Source organism: Esox lucius, chromosome 6 (assembly GCF_011004845.1).
Source record: "Esox lucius isolate fEsoLuc1 chromosome 6, fEsoLuc1.pri, whole genome shotgun sequence".
Taxonomy (NCBI): Eukaryota; Metazoa; Chordata; class Actinopteri; order Esociformes; family Esocidae; genus Esox; species Esox lucius.
The window spans coordinates 22,498,009-22,515,491 of record NC_047574.1 but is presented as its reverse complement, the minus strand read 5'-3'; the positions used below and the strand labels follow the sequence as shown (position 1 = coordinate 22,515,491).

The 17,483-nt window shown below is 42.5% G+C and overlaps 1 protein-coding gene across 1 annotated transcript; it reads left to right on the top strand.

The window, feature by feature from the left end:
- The first annotated feature begins 5,869 nt into the window (after positions 1-5,869).
- Positions 5,870-6,778, top strand: LOC105023263 (olfactory receptor 10A5-like). The gene has a single exon (XM_010892329.2). It carries the CDS (start codon positions 5,870-5,872, stop codon positions 6,776-6,778), a length of 909 nt encoding a protein of 302 aa, XP_010890631.1.
- Positions 6,779-17,483: the final 10,705 nt, after the last annotated feature.

Below are 17,483 nucleotides of genomic sequence, written 5' to 3'. Positions count from 1 at the left end.
TCCTCGGTCACACAATCCCACTCTCCTTCTGCCTCTCTTCATCCATCGCTTTCTTTCACTGTCTTCTCCAACCTCGCTCCACCTCCCTGCAGTCCTCCTCCTTTCTAATATGCTCTAAATCCTAAATCTCTCCTAAGCTCATCAGTCGATTATTAGCTCCTAAAAAACACTGAGACAGAAATACAAGCCGGAACAACATAAAACAATTCCTTCACCCGGTTAAGCCTTCCTGTAGACCTTTTAAGATTACTTTCAAATGGAATAATAACTATAACAAAAAAACGTATGATTGGTCATAATGTCAGATAAGATAACATGACTAGTATATGACATTATGGTACTACATATGTTTACAGCATACCGTTTGACCAGGCTTGCTCGGGCAACAGCCCATTGATTTCATAACAGGTACCCAATTGAGGCCACACCAGTGACACGCCATTAAAAGCACTCAATCATCGATGCATCACATTACTGCAATGGTGTCAGGAAATGCTGTTGAAGATTAAGAAGCTTTGTCAGCAAGATGATGAATATGGATGAATCATAACTCGCTGTGTGGGCATTTTCAAAACCAGATTAATGGCAAAAATAATTGTATCACCATGTCTGTGGTTATGTATGGATGTCACCAGCAGAGGACGTAACAACAAGTAGAGCTCTTAGAGCCGTGGATGTTTTTATTTCTGCTATAAAGATTTTCTATCAGCAGGGGGCAGTGTAAGACTTTTCCAAGGCTGATGACATTTTGCCTCGTTGTGCTACCAAATCACAAAAAACTGTCAAAGCAGATAACTGTTAGACAATGAAGCGCAAATAGTGTGGTTATGGGATCAATGAAAATACTGTTGTGTAAAAATATGATTGTCTAATACTTAAAACAGCATGACTTATCCTAATTACATAGACAGATTATCAAGGCCTGTTTTTCTTCATAGGAGTTCTGTCCCACCTGGGAAGAAGAGAACAGAGGGGCTCCATGAACAGCTAACCACAGGATATGTTACAGCCATCTGGCAGTCAATTACACTGTCAATGCAGTGGCACGCAACCACTGGTTAACACATGCAAGGTTTGAACAGGAGAAGGCAACTTAAATCCAACACCATGAACGTAACCTGTCATAAACCCACAGCGCATTCTGTCACAAGACAATCACTGGGACTGAACATGAAGAGTGTGGGGAAGCCCTTCTCAGTGAGAACCTGTTAGGTCATCCATATGTTAGAGGGTCTGAAGAATGTTGGTGACTGAGGGGGACAACGTGGTATCAGCTCCCATTGTGTCCTGTCAGTTTAATCTACGGTCAGATTTGAGATTATTTGGGATTTCACATATAAATGGTTCATTCATGCATAGACAGGGATTTATATTTGTTGTAGTCAGATTAATGCAGCAAAACAACAAAAGAGCTTCATACAGCATAAGGAGTGTTAACTTGTGTGCATATCGTAGAGACAACCAGTGATTAAATAACCGACCAAACAATCTGGAGTTCCAGTTCAGAAAGCTCTACTTCATAGGGCATATTGTCGATACACCACACCCCCTCGTGCCTCATACTTCCTTGTGAAATAGGGCTGTAGTTCATGTAATATCTTCTGTGTCAGAAAACGACATCTTTCCAAGGCTGAATTAATCCTTTAGACAGCCATTATGTTATTTGACAATTATAGTTTATGTTCTATTGCTATCAACAACCCCCCCCCACACTCCCTCCTTCCACTCTCATGATCAGCCCAGTGTGAGAATCTGGGAATGAACATGTCCAGGAGGGTTGCTGTGGTCTTCCCCAGAGAGCCTTCATTAGCTAACAGCTTTGTCTGCGACTAATCAATGCAGTCACACCGACATCCCTCTTTCAACCTGGCTGGTGTGTTGTGACACTCTTTCCTACCTCCTTCCCTTCTTGGTTTACTGGACTTCTGGTTCCATCTGCCCCACCTTGAAACCCTGCTGAATTTCATCTCTTCCTCTGCTCCCACAGATGGTCATGTATTTCAAGTTCAACTTGAAATGTCCAAAACAGTGTGATTTACCAAAACTTCCTCAAAACAGTATTTGGCTGTTCCATAGAAGGGTCAGTAAAATATAACCCATTGCTATGGATAAATGTTTTCTCTGACATTTAGGAAAAAGTACCTCTTTAGCTAAAGATTTAGGAGCTTCAGACCATGTGGGGATCATGTTCTGAATATGCATTTACTCTCCTTTTATGAAATATCACCACCAGGGGCGTGGTTAGCAGTAATCGGATATTACAAATCATGTTATTTTGTGAGCTTTACAATAGGCCTATACTAAAATCTCCTGTTTGTATTTTACATGTGAGCCATGTATGGTTTCATGCTGTATCCCCATCCAACATACTGAACGTTAAAATATTATTTAGTGTTCTTCACATTGAAAATGTGGGGAAACCCCTATAAGTTCCTCCAATAACTGTTTTATAAATGGGGCAACGTAGGTCATTCATACAGTTCTTTGAGTAGGAAGTATAAATAGTTCTTTACAATCACCATTTACATTTTTATTTGAAGAACACTTTCAAAACAAGGATACTCCAAGGATAATGTGTACTGCTTACAATCCTTACAGCTGTCATAATGTTGCCTCAGAGACAGAATACTTCTTTCAACAATATGTCTGGTTCTTTATGTGTATTTTAGGGAACGCTATTTCAAATAATTATTGTCTAAAGGTCTGCAGTCACTAAAATAAAATGTTCGACAACTTTATGTTAAAATCTCTTTCTTTATCTGTATCTTTATTTGTATCTTGCTCTTTATCTGTATCTTTCTCTTTATCTGTATCTTTATCTGTATCGCTCTCTTTTTCTGTATCTCTCTTTATCTGTATCTTTCTCTTCATCTGTATCTCTCTTTATCTGTATCTTTCTCTTTATCTGTATCTCTCTTTATCAGTATCTCTCTTAATCTGTATCTTTCTCTATCTGTATCTTTCTCTTTATCTGTATCGCTGTCTTTATCTGTATCTTTCTCTTTATCTGTATCTCTGTCTTTATCTGTATCTTTATCTGTATCTCTCTCTTTATCTGTATCTGTATCGTTAACTGTATCTTAATCTGTATCTCTCTCTTTATTTGTATCTCTCTCTTTATCTCTCTCTTTATATGTATCTCTCTCTTTATCTGTATCCAACTCTTTGACAGATGTGCCAGTGAACCAAGGCTCTTTGATGGGTAAGGAATAGTTCCCACCCCCTGTGCCAGATGAGACAGTTCAAAGACCTAATAACACCATCATCAAATATTCAGCAGCACCAAAACACAAGGGTCCCTCGATCGCCATGGAGATTGCCCACATCATGCAAATCTTCTCAATTCTTTTATTAAGAAGTAGCAGCATATAAATACAATTGCAAGTTATTGGCTTCTTTTTTATTAAATAAATGTAAACAAACACAGGATAACAAGCTAAGTGGATAATTAAAATCCCCCCCCCCCAGGACAGCACCTCACATCATGCAAATCTTTTGAAGCATAATGACCAAGCTTTATTTCACTCAGAACTGCATATTAAATAAGGGAAGCAGACCTTTAGACCTGGATAAACACAAAAGAAATATCCAGAGTGAAGGAACAGATTGCAAATGGGATGCTTATTGTGACGTATACACTGAAGATGGAGATTAAAAACAAAATGAACACGGAACTTTTGATCAAAAAGTGAACAGACACATAATCACTATTTTATTAGTGGAGTTAAGGCTGTAGAGATTTTACAGTAATAATTACTGAAATAACTCGGATTTTATTTTTTTGCATGACAATACTTCAACTCAAATCTCCAATACCACATGTTTTTTAGCAACACGTTAGACATTTCCTGTATGGATTTTCTTTTAGACAACCCAAGTAAATTAAAATGAATGTATGCAGCCTTCTAGGTCATGTCAGTCAGAGAAAATGAACAAACAGGAGACATTTGAATAAACATTGGTATTATCTGGCCAGCCACTTGAAAGCGCTCACCTGAGCCTTCGTGCTTTGATGAGATCAGCTGTTGATTTTCTCAACCCTTTTCTCCTGTTGTGTACCCAAGACTTTGCGCTTCACCCTGTGAATCTAGCACTGCCAGGTCTACACCTTGGATTCTGAAGGCAGAGTAGTGAAAGTTGTAGTTTTTCATGGGGAGTGGCTGTAAGTTGGACCTGCCAGTACCCTTTGTTGAGGTCTAGCATGGTGATGTATCTAGCCTGTCTAACCCACACTATGAGCTCATCAGCCCTTGGTATGGGATATAGACACAATTCATCAGTAACCTCTGAAGTCATTGCAGAAGCACAGTGTCCCATCTGGCTTTGACACCATCTGGCTTTGACACTGTCTAACTCCTACATTCTTTTAAACTCAGTATAGATGGCTTGGTGATGAGGTTATAGGAGCCTGTACAACTTCACATGCGGCACCTTCCCTGGAGGGGTTTGAATATACAGTCATGCTACATTGTGAATCCCAGTACTGAGGAGAAGACATCTTTATACTGATCAACATACTGCCGTAACTCTTCCAGATGCTGGAATGTCAGGTCTTGACCAATGTTTACCATTTCCCTTGAGAGTCCTTATGAGAGCCCTGCAGAGACGAAAGCAACAGTCACATCCCCCATCCTCTCACTTCCCCATCAGGTGGATGTCACTGGGGTGAATCAAGTCACATCCATGGGGTGAATCTTTTATTGGGCTCTTTGTGCTTCTTTCATATGCTCACAAACAATGGGCACCACCTGGTCCATCCTGACCACATGTTCCACCAGGGAATAATGGGCCAATGGCTGTTCACACTGGTGATTTGCATGAATTTGAAAAACCTTGAACTTTTCTCCTGCCACCACCTCCCTGCTTTAAGTCGCTTCCCTTTCATTGAAGATGACTGGGAGGTTGCATTTCCGTGCTGCCTAGTGTATCTTAGGCAGCAGTCCCCTTCTCAATGATAATTCTGTTTAATGCTGGTTCATGATATTTTATAACTCTTTACCATAACATTTCCCTAATCAGTATAAAATCTGTCCGGGAGAAAATGAGGTTAAGGATATTTCCTGGAGGTGGAGGAACAGAGAAAGCCGGCTGATGCATGTGCCGGATATTAATCAGACAGTTAGCTGAACCAGACCTGCATTTAATATTCTGTATCAAAGGAGCTAGAACATTGTCAATTAAATCACCAAGCTCTTTATAAGCTACAGCTGCCAAAATATTTTATTTTCTCTGTCAAAAAGGATTCTTCGAGCTTTCCTGGTGTCCTTACTGGCATGAGATCAAGTCTTACAGGTTGTTTTTATGAAACAAGCAGCCTTCTTTGAGATGAATTGAACAGCACTGTTTTGTTCGACTTTAGACCGCTGCTGTAATATACATTTCCAACTTGTACTTGCTTGCATATTTATAAACTATACTAATCACTTCCCTAAAGCCACTATCTGAAGTGTGGAACAGATGTCACACAAATTGAAAGGTAGATTGAATAAACAACATTTACAAATGACGAAAATGAACTGGTTTTGAGTTACTGCAAACAAATTAATGATGTCCTTTTGCTTAAAGATGCTCAAGGCCACCTGCCTTTTCACCTTGTAGCTCCTCCCTTTAACATCTGTCAAAAAGGGAAAGACCCTGGCCAAATTAAAGACCTCCAGTTCTACAGACCACCTGTAACTGCAACATGGACTCCATTAACCTGAATACTACCAACTGCTCTCATATGGTCCTGTCTCCTCTCAACCAGAGCACTTCAGTTTCAACAAGGGAACTTCACGTCTCCTCATGTCTCTTCTGGCAAATTGTACAGAATGAGACATCACTGGTCCTCTTGGTGTTGTTGTTCATGGCTCTTTTTCTCTTCTCTGTGATGGTAAACAGCTACCTGCTGATTGCACTCAAGAGTTCGGATGGCCTCTCCTGGCAACCTCGCTATACTCTGCTGAAGAATCTGATTGTCAGCGACCTATTGCTGTCTCTCGCTCTGTCATCTACAGTTCTGCGCTGCCTGCTAACCAGACACACCCTGGTGTTTGGAGGCTGGTGTTTAATCCAGTTATCTATCTATAGCACAGGAGTCCTCTGCTCTCTGTTCACTCTGACCCTCATGGCCGTGGAGCGCTTCATCTTCATATGCCACGGCCTCCGTTACATAGTCATCTTGACCTCCAGGCGACTACGTCTGGCCATAGCACTGACCTGGGTGTTTTCTGGCACGGTGGCTGCTGTCCGAGTGGGTCTTCTATTCTCTGGACAAACCTCTTTTGGTAGAGCCGTTCCAGGACTACTATGTGAGCCAGGAACCATGAGTAAACTTCCTGGCGTTCACTGGGCAAAGAAGAGGTTCGACATTGTCACTATCATCATTGTGCTCCTCGCCTGCATCTTGACGTTCTCTATCTCCTACAGACGCATGTATCAGGCAGCCCGCAGAGCCGTGGAACCATTCCACTCGGACAACAGTAGAGCCCGTCACACCATAAGCTTCTATTTCTTCATGTTCTTCCTGCAACTGCTGCCTATCATGGGGAATATAGCCAGGAAAACAATGTCCATAACACCTCCTGACCATTTGTCACTGCCAGAGCGTACCATGTTATTATCTGTTGTGGTGGTGTTCATGGTACCACCATGCATCAACCCTCTTGCCTACGGTATTCGAAACATCGAGGTACGGCACAAACTGGCCCAGCTGTTCAGACTGCACCAAGGGAGGCAGGAAGAAGGGGCCTATCCCTCCCAGGTAGCTGGTGATCTTGCTGTTCAGTGTTTTAACTGAATGTACTTTATTGAACGTCCTTGAAGCAGTTTGCGTGGGGACGGTGCAGACCCCATTGAAAACACTGTCTGGATGCACCACCGCTTGGTATGAAACTGGATGGGAAGGCACAATGGGAAACACTCACACAATTGTTGCTTTTTGCTTTGTCAAAGCAATTAAATAGAACATAACTTTACTGGATATATTATTGAAATAAAAATAAAATGTTACATACTTATCTACATGTGGATTTTGAAAACTGAACATCTCTGATTTTCACATGTGAATGGTTATCACATAGCTAATCAACTGGCTGCCCTGACCATCTTCATTGACCAGTTTTTTTATTTAATTTTATTGACTGCCTTGCATTGACTCTATGCACACACACTAGTGATGGGAATTCCAAGTCTTTTTGGTGAGCCGGCTCTTCTGGCTCCATCACCTGAAAAAGCTGGAACAATTGGATCCCTAAAGACTTTTCAGAATAACCCCAAGAATAATAATAACCAAGAATCTCAAATGGAAAGTCAAAAACGTAGGCTAGAATTATTTAAGAGCATGAAATTCATGTTCAAACACATTATTTCTTATCAATGGAACAATTCACATGGAACACACCCTCTGAACTATTCATAGATTCTTTATTGCAGATATACAATCTTATATACAAATAATATACAATAATTTGTCACCTTATCTGAACATTGTCGCTGTTTGAGCGAAGGAATTAAGGAAATTAAGGAGCCAAATGAACGTCTCCTTTCGCCAATGCAATCCGGTCCTCAACATTCACCAAAGAGTCCATTCGTGAACGACCCATCACTAACACACAATGGATTGTAGGCTACCAGCACGCAATTAGTTGGTAGTGAAGTCTGCAACACCACTAAAGGCAGGACAAAGACAAGTAGAAATCCATTTTGGTGTGTCTTAAGCATTAAGATGTGTGTAAGTTTCCAGCGCCTTTCATGTATTTATTAACATAGGTTGGTGACTGTCATACCCAAAAAACACCTCAGTCTCTGCTGGTGACAAGCAGATCAAGGGGATGGATCCTCACATTTAATCGACCTTACAGACCTTCACGACAATGTTAAAAACATCCACTAATATTCATCCATTCTGTTTGCAATAGGGCTGTTAAATAATTCTACAAGACTATATGGCTAAAGCTTTTCGGCCTAAAAACCACATTGTTAAACCCTCTGTTATTTCAATTGTGATGGCATTATAATGTAATGGGTATGCTTGTCATTGGTGGGGACTAGGGACATTTTAAGGCTCAAAATAAATATCAAAATAGACTGTGCTACTTTTGTCACAAAACAGCACAGAGATGCAGGATTGCTGTCACATATTGTCATAGTCGAATTTGAAGTTGGCATAGCCTAAACATATGAAACCAATTTGGTCTATCCTCTCTTGCATGAACTATTCAAGAGATTGGTTTACTATTTTAATAAATGCTAATAATGTAAATATACAGTGCCGCAGAAAGTATTCAGACCTCTTGATTTTATCCACATTTGCCTGTGTTATGAACTTAATTTATTATTAAATGTATAACACCCATTTCATATCATCTTGTAAGACCACATTTTTTTTTATATGTGTTAAACTATTAAAATAATTCTGATTAATTGCATAATTTCTGTAGTTATTCATCACAATAGGATTATTTTTTGCAGTGGCTTTGATTAAATGAAAGCCTCACCTACTACAACGGGTAAACTATGAAGACATTTTCATGCATTCGTTTATTCAATATAAGGTTGGCCAGTAATGAGAAATCGAGGCTTTCTGAAGCATTCGGCTTCAGAATGCTTCAGGCTTTCATCAAATTGGGCCCAAAAACAGCTAGCATTTTTCAACCGTGCATCTGTTTGAAGTTTTGTATTATCAAGGCAGGAGTGGCACAAAATACACTAAATAAAAATTATTATTTCAACAACAATGAACAGTATTGTTTGCACTTTAACATGGCCTAGATTCCACATCGCACCGCAACAAGTTAATGATTGAGAGTCGACGATGTTACCAGCTACGCCATTGATACTGTAGACTTGCAATGCTAACAATTTCTTAAAATACAATATTAAATAAGGTGACCGAACAATCATAGAAGCCTGCATTTTATAAGGGGCTTTGAAAAAAGCATGTGATCAAACGAGGTATTACACCAATGCAAGCCTTTCGAAAGGATTAGAATGGGTTGAAGTTTCAAAGCAAGCCTGGATTGGATGATTTAGTTCAATCTCCAGATCAACAATAATTGATAAACTTTTGCATCCTTGGAATTATTATTAACATAACTTATACGAAAATAGAATTATTTCAATAAGTGTGCTGTCACATAAAACCAAGCTATGATTGGGTTCAACACTGTGACAATGATGTCAGATTATTATCTAATTACCAACATTCTCTACTTGCTATCGTTTATGTGCAATATTTGGGATGCACTTGTAATTAAAAATGGCATGGAGGAAAGCTCCGGTGCCAGTCAATGGAGACTGACATCTGCAGTTTGTTTCGAAAATGTTGTGGGATCAAACCAAGTTTCTGACGTCATTCATCACCTGGTGATCATACATCTGAATGATAGGCTACATCTGTACGAGAGAAACGCTGGAGTTAATCATTCATCAAATATGGTGGATCCAATGCTTGATTTAAGATGTGATATTAAAAACAGACAAGCAAATATTTCTGATGTAGAAATTACAAATGCAGTGTTGCCAGTGTTTTCAGCAAAATTATATATGAAAATGTAATCATTGGGACTCAAACCAGGCTTTCTATAACAACCACATATCCTTCCACAGCGCTACACATTGAGATATATCGGCCAGCTAATATCCCTATCAAAATTGTAAGACAATTTTAACAATAGTCTACAGTATTGTGGATACCGGCTTGTTATTGATAATAAATTATATGTAGCAGAAACTTTTTGACATTCACCAGTTAATTAGTGAGTTTCATTAGTTATGGATAATTGAGCTGTAGACTAATTTAGTTTCATATGTAATAAAGCATGGACGGAAAGCGCCATGTCTTTCAAAACCCTATCAAATAGTTGCATGATTGACATAACTCCCTCTCCTGTGGCTCCCCCTGCTGGGGTGCCTGGGCTCTGGCGGTCGGCGTCACCGGCTTTCTGAAGCCACCGCCCCCTTCCCCCTTCATTAATCACCAGGCGCACCTGTTTTGTGTTAGGATCATTGGTTCAGGTATGCTGTATGTCTGTCGGTTAGGTAGGGGTTGTGGGTTATTGTTTGTTGGCACTGTTTCTTTTTGGTTTATGACAGGGATTCTCTATATGTTTCCACTTGGTTGTGGAACAACGGTTAGACCCTGCCCTATGGCTCTGTTAGGCACGTTTTCTTGTTTTACTGGGTTTACTGTTGCCTATTGTTTATGTATTGCCTGCTTGGCAGTTCCTTATGCGTGCTTATCTGCGAAATAAACACAAGCAAGAGACTCCAAGCGTCTGACTCCGACTTCCTGAAGATAGAAAGTGACAGAATAACCCACCTTAAGAACGGAGTCAGCAGGTAGACCCGAGCTCTCCGGCATAATGGAACGTGTCAAGGAACACGAGGAACTGCTGGAGAGACTCTGGACTGCGACTGACCGGGTCTTACATGTCGTCAGCCGCCTCGACCAATCCCAGCACAGCTCCGAGCGCCGCTACCGCACCCTCGCCGTCTGACCTGCCCCTCGGGAGGACCACCTGGGGCTGTTCATCTCTCCCTTCCACAAGACTACAACGGGTTCGCGTCCCGTTGCCAGGGTTTTCTGCTCCAACTAAGCCTGTATTTCTCCACCCCTCCCACAGCGACGGGGCTGATTTCCTGCCTCTCCGATCGGGCTCTAGAGTGGGCTAACTCTGTCTGGAGAGACCGCAGCTCCGTTGTTGTGGACTACGAGGCGTTCAACCACCTGTTCGACCATCCTCCGGAGGGCAGGGATGTGGGTGAACGCCTGTTCCACCTTCGACCACTTTGGGTGCAGCCTGTGGGAGGATGTCCGACAGGACATGGCATGGCGTGTTGCCACGCTCGGTTTCAACCAACTGGTGGACATAGCCACCCGGCTGGACAGCTTCAGGCAAGAGGGCCGTCACCCCCCCCCCCCCCCCCCCGCCCCCCCCCCCCCCCACCAGCCAGGGTTGGGGTGGTACGGGGGTCCGGGAGGCAGAGAGGGGACCTGGGAGGCACCGGGAGCAGTGCACCTACTGTGGCAGAAGGGAGCACTATGTGGCCTATTGCCACCTGTGCGTTTCCGGGTCCGGACAGCGGCAGAACAGGCACTCATGCGCCCTCCTAGGTACAGTCCTCAATCCCGCTGTCTACCACACAAGTGCTTGTTCCTGTATTTTCCCCTAGGTTTCCTAGCTCCACCCACGCCCTCATAGGCCCTCATAGACTCTGGGGCAGCGGGGAACTTCCTAGATAGGACACTGGCATGTGCGTTACGCATACCACTAACCACACTAACCACAGTGCCTCCGACATTCCCATTCCAATTGAATATTTGAACCTGTCGCATGACTTCTCTAAATCTAAGGCTACCTAATTGACACCCCATCGGCCCGGGATTGTGCCATTGACCTCCTACCGGGTTTGGTACTGCTCAGGGGTCATGCATATCGCATGCAGAGACATGTCTCAGAACCATGTCTCAGAATCCCTGCGTCAAGGGTCCTCACCTACACCTTTTTTGTGAAGTTTTCCAAGCATTCGTTAACGAGATCTTCAGGGACATGATTGGTCGGGTGTCGTAGCAAGGCCGTAGCCATGGAGTCAACATTGGGGGGGACCAAATTAGCCGGGGGTCCGGGGGTCCCCACCAATTAAAACATAAAACAATGTTAGTTGGTTACCCCAGTCCAAAGACAGAGTATTCCCCTGCTCCCCACCCTTTGACCTAACATCAGAAACAGCTGTGCCATAACCTAACCTCTGTTGTGCCAACATTAAGTATGATGCCATTGGAACAACACCAAAGTGGTAATATCAGATCAGATCAATATTTGCTCCTTTTCTCACTCACCTCAATGTCACCTGCTCTCCCTGCCCTGTTGTCCTCCTCATGCTCTCTCTCTCCCTCTCTTTCTTTACTCTGAAAGCCCCAGAGTGAACAAAAATCCTATCATTAAACAAGTCGTTTCTTGCCATGATGTTCAGAAATTGATTACTAACCATTTCCAATCTGAATGGCAATGATTCTTATATCAATAAACATTGACTAACCTCTTGTGCTACAGTATACTTCTATCATCTGACTGGTACTCATTTTCTCACTGCTTTCAACTTACTTTTCAAAGGCTTCCCAAAAAACTGAATGTCACTGCCATCCTTCCTCGTGCTCATGATGACACTCACTGTGAATGAAAGCTGACTAATAAAACTGCCTTCACTTTAATCAAACAAACACTAATAATGCTATTTATCATACAGTAATCAAATACAACTATACAGTATACTATACGAATAGGCAATCAATGAAAATGACTACACATGCAGCGCAACATAAATGATTGACACTTTACTCCGACTTCACGTGGGCATTCTGACAAATCTAACAAAATCCTTCACGTAAGACATTAACATTAGTTGAATACAGTACGTGCATGAGCACAATCGGTCGCTGGGTGAATGTGTGGCTAATTAGCTTTCCAGGTTACTTAGCTATGATAGATAACGTTAGTGATGGTTGATTGATTAGAAGTCGCAAATCGGACCTTTTTCACCAAAAACCTTTGTTTACACTCCATGCAATTTTAGCAAACTATTATTTATCTCCACAATTACAGTTCCAGCGCAAAATGACGTTTTGATGTTAAAACTATCACAATAGACAGGAAGATAGCCTGTGTAACGTTCATATTACATTCTAGTTTTCCACTTTTTAATACATTTGAAAGAAATGATATAGAGAGACAATACAGTGTTCGACAGTACAGTGTACCTACCAATTACATTTACAGCCAGTGTTTCCAAGTTAAGCAAAAAGTTCCAGAACAACCACTGCTCAAAACAAGCCCAAAATGCCCCCCCACCCCCAAACCGGGAACCAAACTTAAGATACAGTATAGATGCATGTGAAGCCATAGCTGCCGTCTGACTGTTATAACAGCACAGAAACACACAATGTAGCATATAAGACAGAAATTGTGCGGCCGCTGTGAAGTTCAGAAGTAGGCCAAAAATCTGCCAGCCGCAACCAATTAATTTTCACCCACGACATTGTTTGAAAAACAGCCCAATTTTCATGAAAAAGGCGGATATGGCAACCCTGCTGACAGCAGTCGACCGACAACTTCTGCTGGGGCATGACAACAGCACCTGGCAAAACTACACGCAGAACAGCAGTAAACCGTAAAACTAGACCAGATAATAAGAACTGCAATTTGTTAAGTTTATCAATATGTTTACATTTGCTAATTATTATTTTGGACGGCGGAGCATGGTTGGCATAGGATAGCACATTTTTATTTGTAATTTATATATCAGTTTATTGGGGGGACATTTGGAGCATATTTGAATATTCGTGGGAATGTGTTCCCCTCAATTTATATTGTAATTACGGCCTTGTGTCCTAGTGTACATCGATGACATCTTGGTGTTGTCACGGTCGTGGTAGGAGAAGGACACAGGCGCAGAGTAGAGTTAATGGAGATAATCCATGTTTAATGAAATAAAAAAGGACTCCAACAAAACAAAAAGGCAGCAACCAGTGACGTGGGCTTAACTGAAAACATGCAAACCAAAATAAACCACACACCCTGGCTGAAACAGGGAACTTAAATAGGGTCCCCAATTGGAGGCAACGACCGACACCTGCCTCCAATTGGGGAGACCAAAAGGATTGGAGGTGGCTAGATGCCACCTCCTGTCCTGTCCTGGCTATGCCCCGAGCCCAGCGCAGAGATGGCTTGGGGCACAGCCAGGACGTGACAGGTGTACACGGCCACACACAATCAGCATGTTGCTCTGGTTCGTTGAGTGCTTGAAAGGCTGCTGAAGCCTGCCGTATATGTCAAGGCTGAGAAGTGCCTTTTCTTCCAGCATTCCGTTTCCTTCCTGGGATAGCGCATCTCGTGACATGGCGGGAGATGGTGGACCGCATTGAATCTGTGTGTAACTGGCCAACCCCAATCACGGTGAAGGCAGTACAGTGATTCCTTGGTTTTGCCAATTGTTACAGGAGGTTCTTTCACAACAGTCAGGCACTCCTGCCAAGCTCCGCCCCTGCACTTTCTTTTCGAGAAAGCTGACGCCCACCGAAGGGAACTACGACGTCGGTGATCGCGTGCTGTTGGCTGTCGTCAAGGCTCTTATGGCATGGAGGCACTGGCTCGAGGGGACTAAACACCCTTTTCTTGTTTGGACTGACCACCGTAACCTGGAGTACATCCGGGCGGTGAGGAGACTGAACCCGCGCCAGGCAAGGTGGTCCCTCTTCCCTGCCAGGTTCTCCTTCACCCTGTCATATATCCGGGCCACTAAGAACGTGAAGGCCGATGCATTATCCCGCCAACATGACACTGGGAGAGACCGGTGGAGGATGGCCCATTCTACCAGAGGCCTGCAACGTGGCACCATTATTGTGGGACCTCGATCCTGCACCTGTGCAGTGTCCTGCCTACGTACCTGTCTCCGTTCGGGACATGCTTCTGTGCTGGGCTTACACCACCCCCTCCTCAAGTCATCCTGGCATCGGCCGCACAATCAGCTGCCTGGAGGGCAGGTACTGGTGGCCAACCTTGGCCATGCACGTGAGGGTTTATGTCTCCTCCTGTTTGGTGTGCGCCCAGAGTAAAGCGCAGAGGCACCTTCCTGCAGGGAAATGAATGCCTTTTCCGGTTCCACAACGGCCTTGGTCGCACCTATCCAATGATTTCGTCACTGATCTCTGTCTCTCTTGGGGCAGTACTGTGATCTTGGTCGTTGTGGACCAGTTCTCAAAGGCTTTGCCGCTTATTACCTCTCCCCGGTGTTCCCACGGCCCTGCAGACCGCCGAGGCCCTCTTTACTCATGTCTTCTGGCACTTTGGCATCCCGAAGGACTTTGTTTCTGACCAGGGACCCAGTTCACCTCTTGCATGTGGAAAGCATTTATGGAGAGGCTAGGGATCATGGTAAGTCTCACCTCCGCGTTCTGTGGAATCTGAGCCTTAATAATTACAATATGAATGTACATTTCATCGGAAGTGAATGTGCCTAGATAATGAGAACAACAGAAACATCTCTGTTTAGATTATCTCTCTGTAGGTTGCGCACTGATAACCACAGGAATGTTTACACTGACCATTTGGCATGTATATATCAGCTTGTAACCAGCATTACAGTGAGAAGAGAAGAGCTTGAGTTTGTAAGATTGAGTATCGAGTCTGTAACATCATGAACAATAGACTATCAAATGCTGCAATAAACAATTGAATTACTCTCTCCCTTGACGACCGGGTACACAATCATTATTTCAACCACTATACGAAACGGCTGATTTCTAACAGTTCCACCCTGAGGCCAACAGGTAGGTGGAGCACGTAGGTCCAGTAGGTCCATTCATGAATTTTGAGCGAAAATGCTAAATGAAACTTAAATAAGTGTAACTCAAGTGCAACATTGTAGTCGGTTATAAACGAAAGGCTGAAGTGAAACTCTGAAAGTAGGCCTACATTAGTTAACTTATGTTGCTGTACCTGTCTGAGACGTGGCCTAACGTTACAAATGAGCTACTGAACTGTACAGCTACAATGGATCGCTAATTAAAAGCTGCCAATTGCTTACATTTAATTAATCAACAAATGTTTTCTAGAAATCAATGAATTATTCATTAACTAAATTATCTGAAGATAGGCTATGACTAGATGTCTGGATATGACACCTATGGCCACATGGTAGGGTTTGTCCACAAATTCTCCGGCAGGGTGATGAGCCAGCAAGGAAGCCACAAGTTATTCAATTTATATAAAAATCTATCACATTTGTTTTTACATCAGCACTCTTCACAGAGTGCTTTTACAGACACCCAGATTAACACCTCAAAGAACAAGCAACAACAGTTAATGCACAGTGGCTGTATTGTTTCTGTATTGGCATGGTTTGATTTTCATACCAAGTGCCTACCTTCATTATTTTTATATAAAAAATGATATCCTGTATTTTGAGTACACGATTCATTTCCACCCTAAAGAACAAAAAGCAAAGTAATTATTGATGTTTTTTAAAAATATTTGCTCTTTTAATTTATTATATACCTTATTATTCTTGAAGAGTAGCCCTATATCTTGTTTTGTTGTAATTGTTGTACTTGTGTTTTGTACAATTATCAGATCTTCCTGGACATCTGTCACATTTGTACCTAAAAAAAATACAATACCTACATATGCAGGGTTGGGTAGGTTACTTTTTAAATGTAATCAGTTGCTGTGGCCCAGCCTCGTCTAGATGTCTCGTGTCTGTAAAGCAAAATGTCAGGGAGGCAAAGACGGTTTGGTGTGTGTGCTATTGTCATGGCTGTTTTCTGTGAATGTGTTGTTGTGTCATGGCTCTATAGACAGAGGACAGCAGCAGCAGTGTCTTAATGAGAGAGAATTAGGGACCCCCCATGTAGGTTATTGCCACTGATGTTACATTAAAAGTGTACTTCCATTTTCAAAAACCCTCCCTCCTGGCTGTCTCCTTTCCCTGGTTCACAGGGTTGCTATGGCGAAAGCCGTTTCCTAGTGTTTACCGGGCAGTAATGTCAGCCCAGGTTACTATGACCTTTAAACACAAGACCGTAAACTTAAACAGACTGTCTGCTTCTTGTCTCTTTGAATCTAGCCTGACGTACATCCTTGTTGATCCCTAAAGTACAGTACATCTCCACCCCTATGATGCTAATGAGCTGCAAGCTTAATCTGGTGCAGTGCGTCTTATTTATGTGATTCATGTTTTTTGATGTACATCGTCTCTGTCCAAATACATGTAATAAAAGAGTAATAATGACAATGCATGAACTGTTATACACAGTTATTGTAAACTTTGTAAATCAGCTGCCCAGTGAAAAGCATATTCTGTTAACTGATACCCAAACAATATTATTCAATAATCACATTTCTGGCTAATTTAAATTGTAGAAAGAGTACTGTAAAACCCCAACTCAAATGTGATTGTAGTAGTTTGAACTGGCCAGTCGGCAGTCTATGTAAGGACGAACTGGCCATGTGGGTGTTTGCCTTATGACAGAGGAGCAGCTCTCATTTAGGTCAGGCATGCCCCAGCTATCTCACCGCCCAGCTGTGCAACCTGTGTCTCCTCCCTCTCTATCGACCTGCATCACATCTCATCAGTATGCACGCCTTCTCTCTCCCCCTCTCTCCCCCTCTCTCCATCACAAATTCAGGCCACACCAGTGACACATAATGAAAAGCCACACAAACTGAACACATTAAGGCAATGGTGCCAGGAAATGCTATTGTAGATAAATAGGACTGTCAGGAAGGTGATCAATACTAATGGATTACAACCCACTGTGTGAGCAGTGTCAAAACCAGATTAATTTAAAAGACATTAGTATTACCATGTCCATGGTTGTGTATGGATGTCACCAGCAGAGGATGGTAAAGAGAACTCCCTTAAGACCCATATGGATTGTGCCATTTTTTCTTTTTAACACCAGGTGGTAGAGTAAGACAGAGCATTGAGTTTACAATGAGTTTAAT

What these genes read in the sequence shown, in the direction of transcription:
- LOC105023263 (XM_010892329.2), top strand. Translation starts at nt 5,870, where the DNA reads ATGGTAAACAGCTACCTGCTGATTGCACTCAAGAGTTCGGATGGCCTC.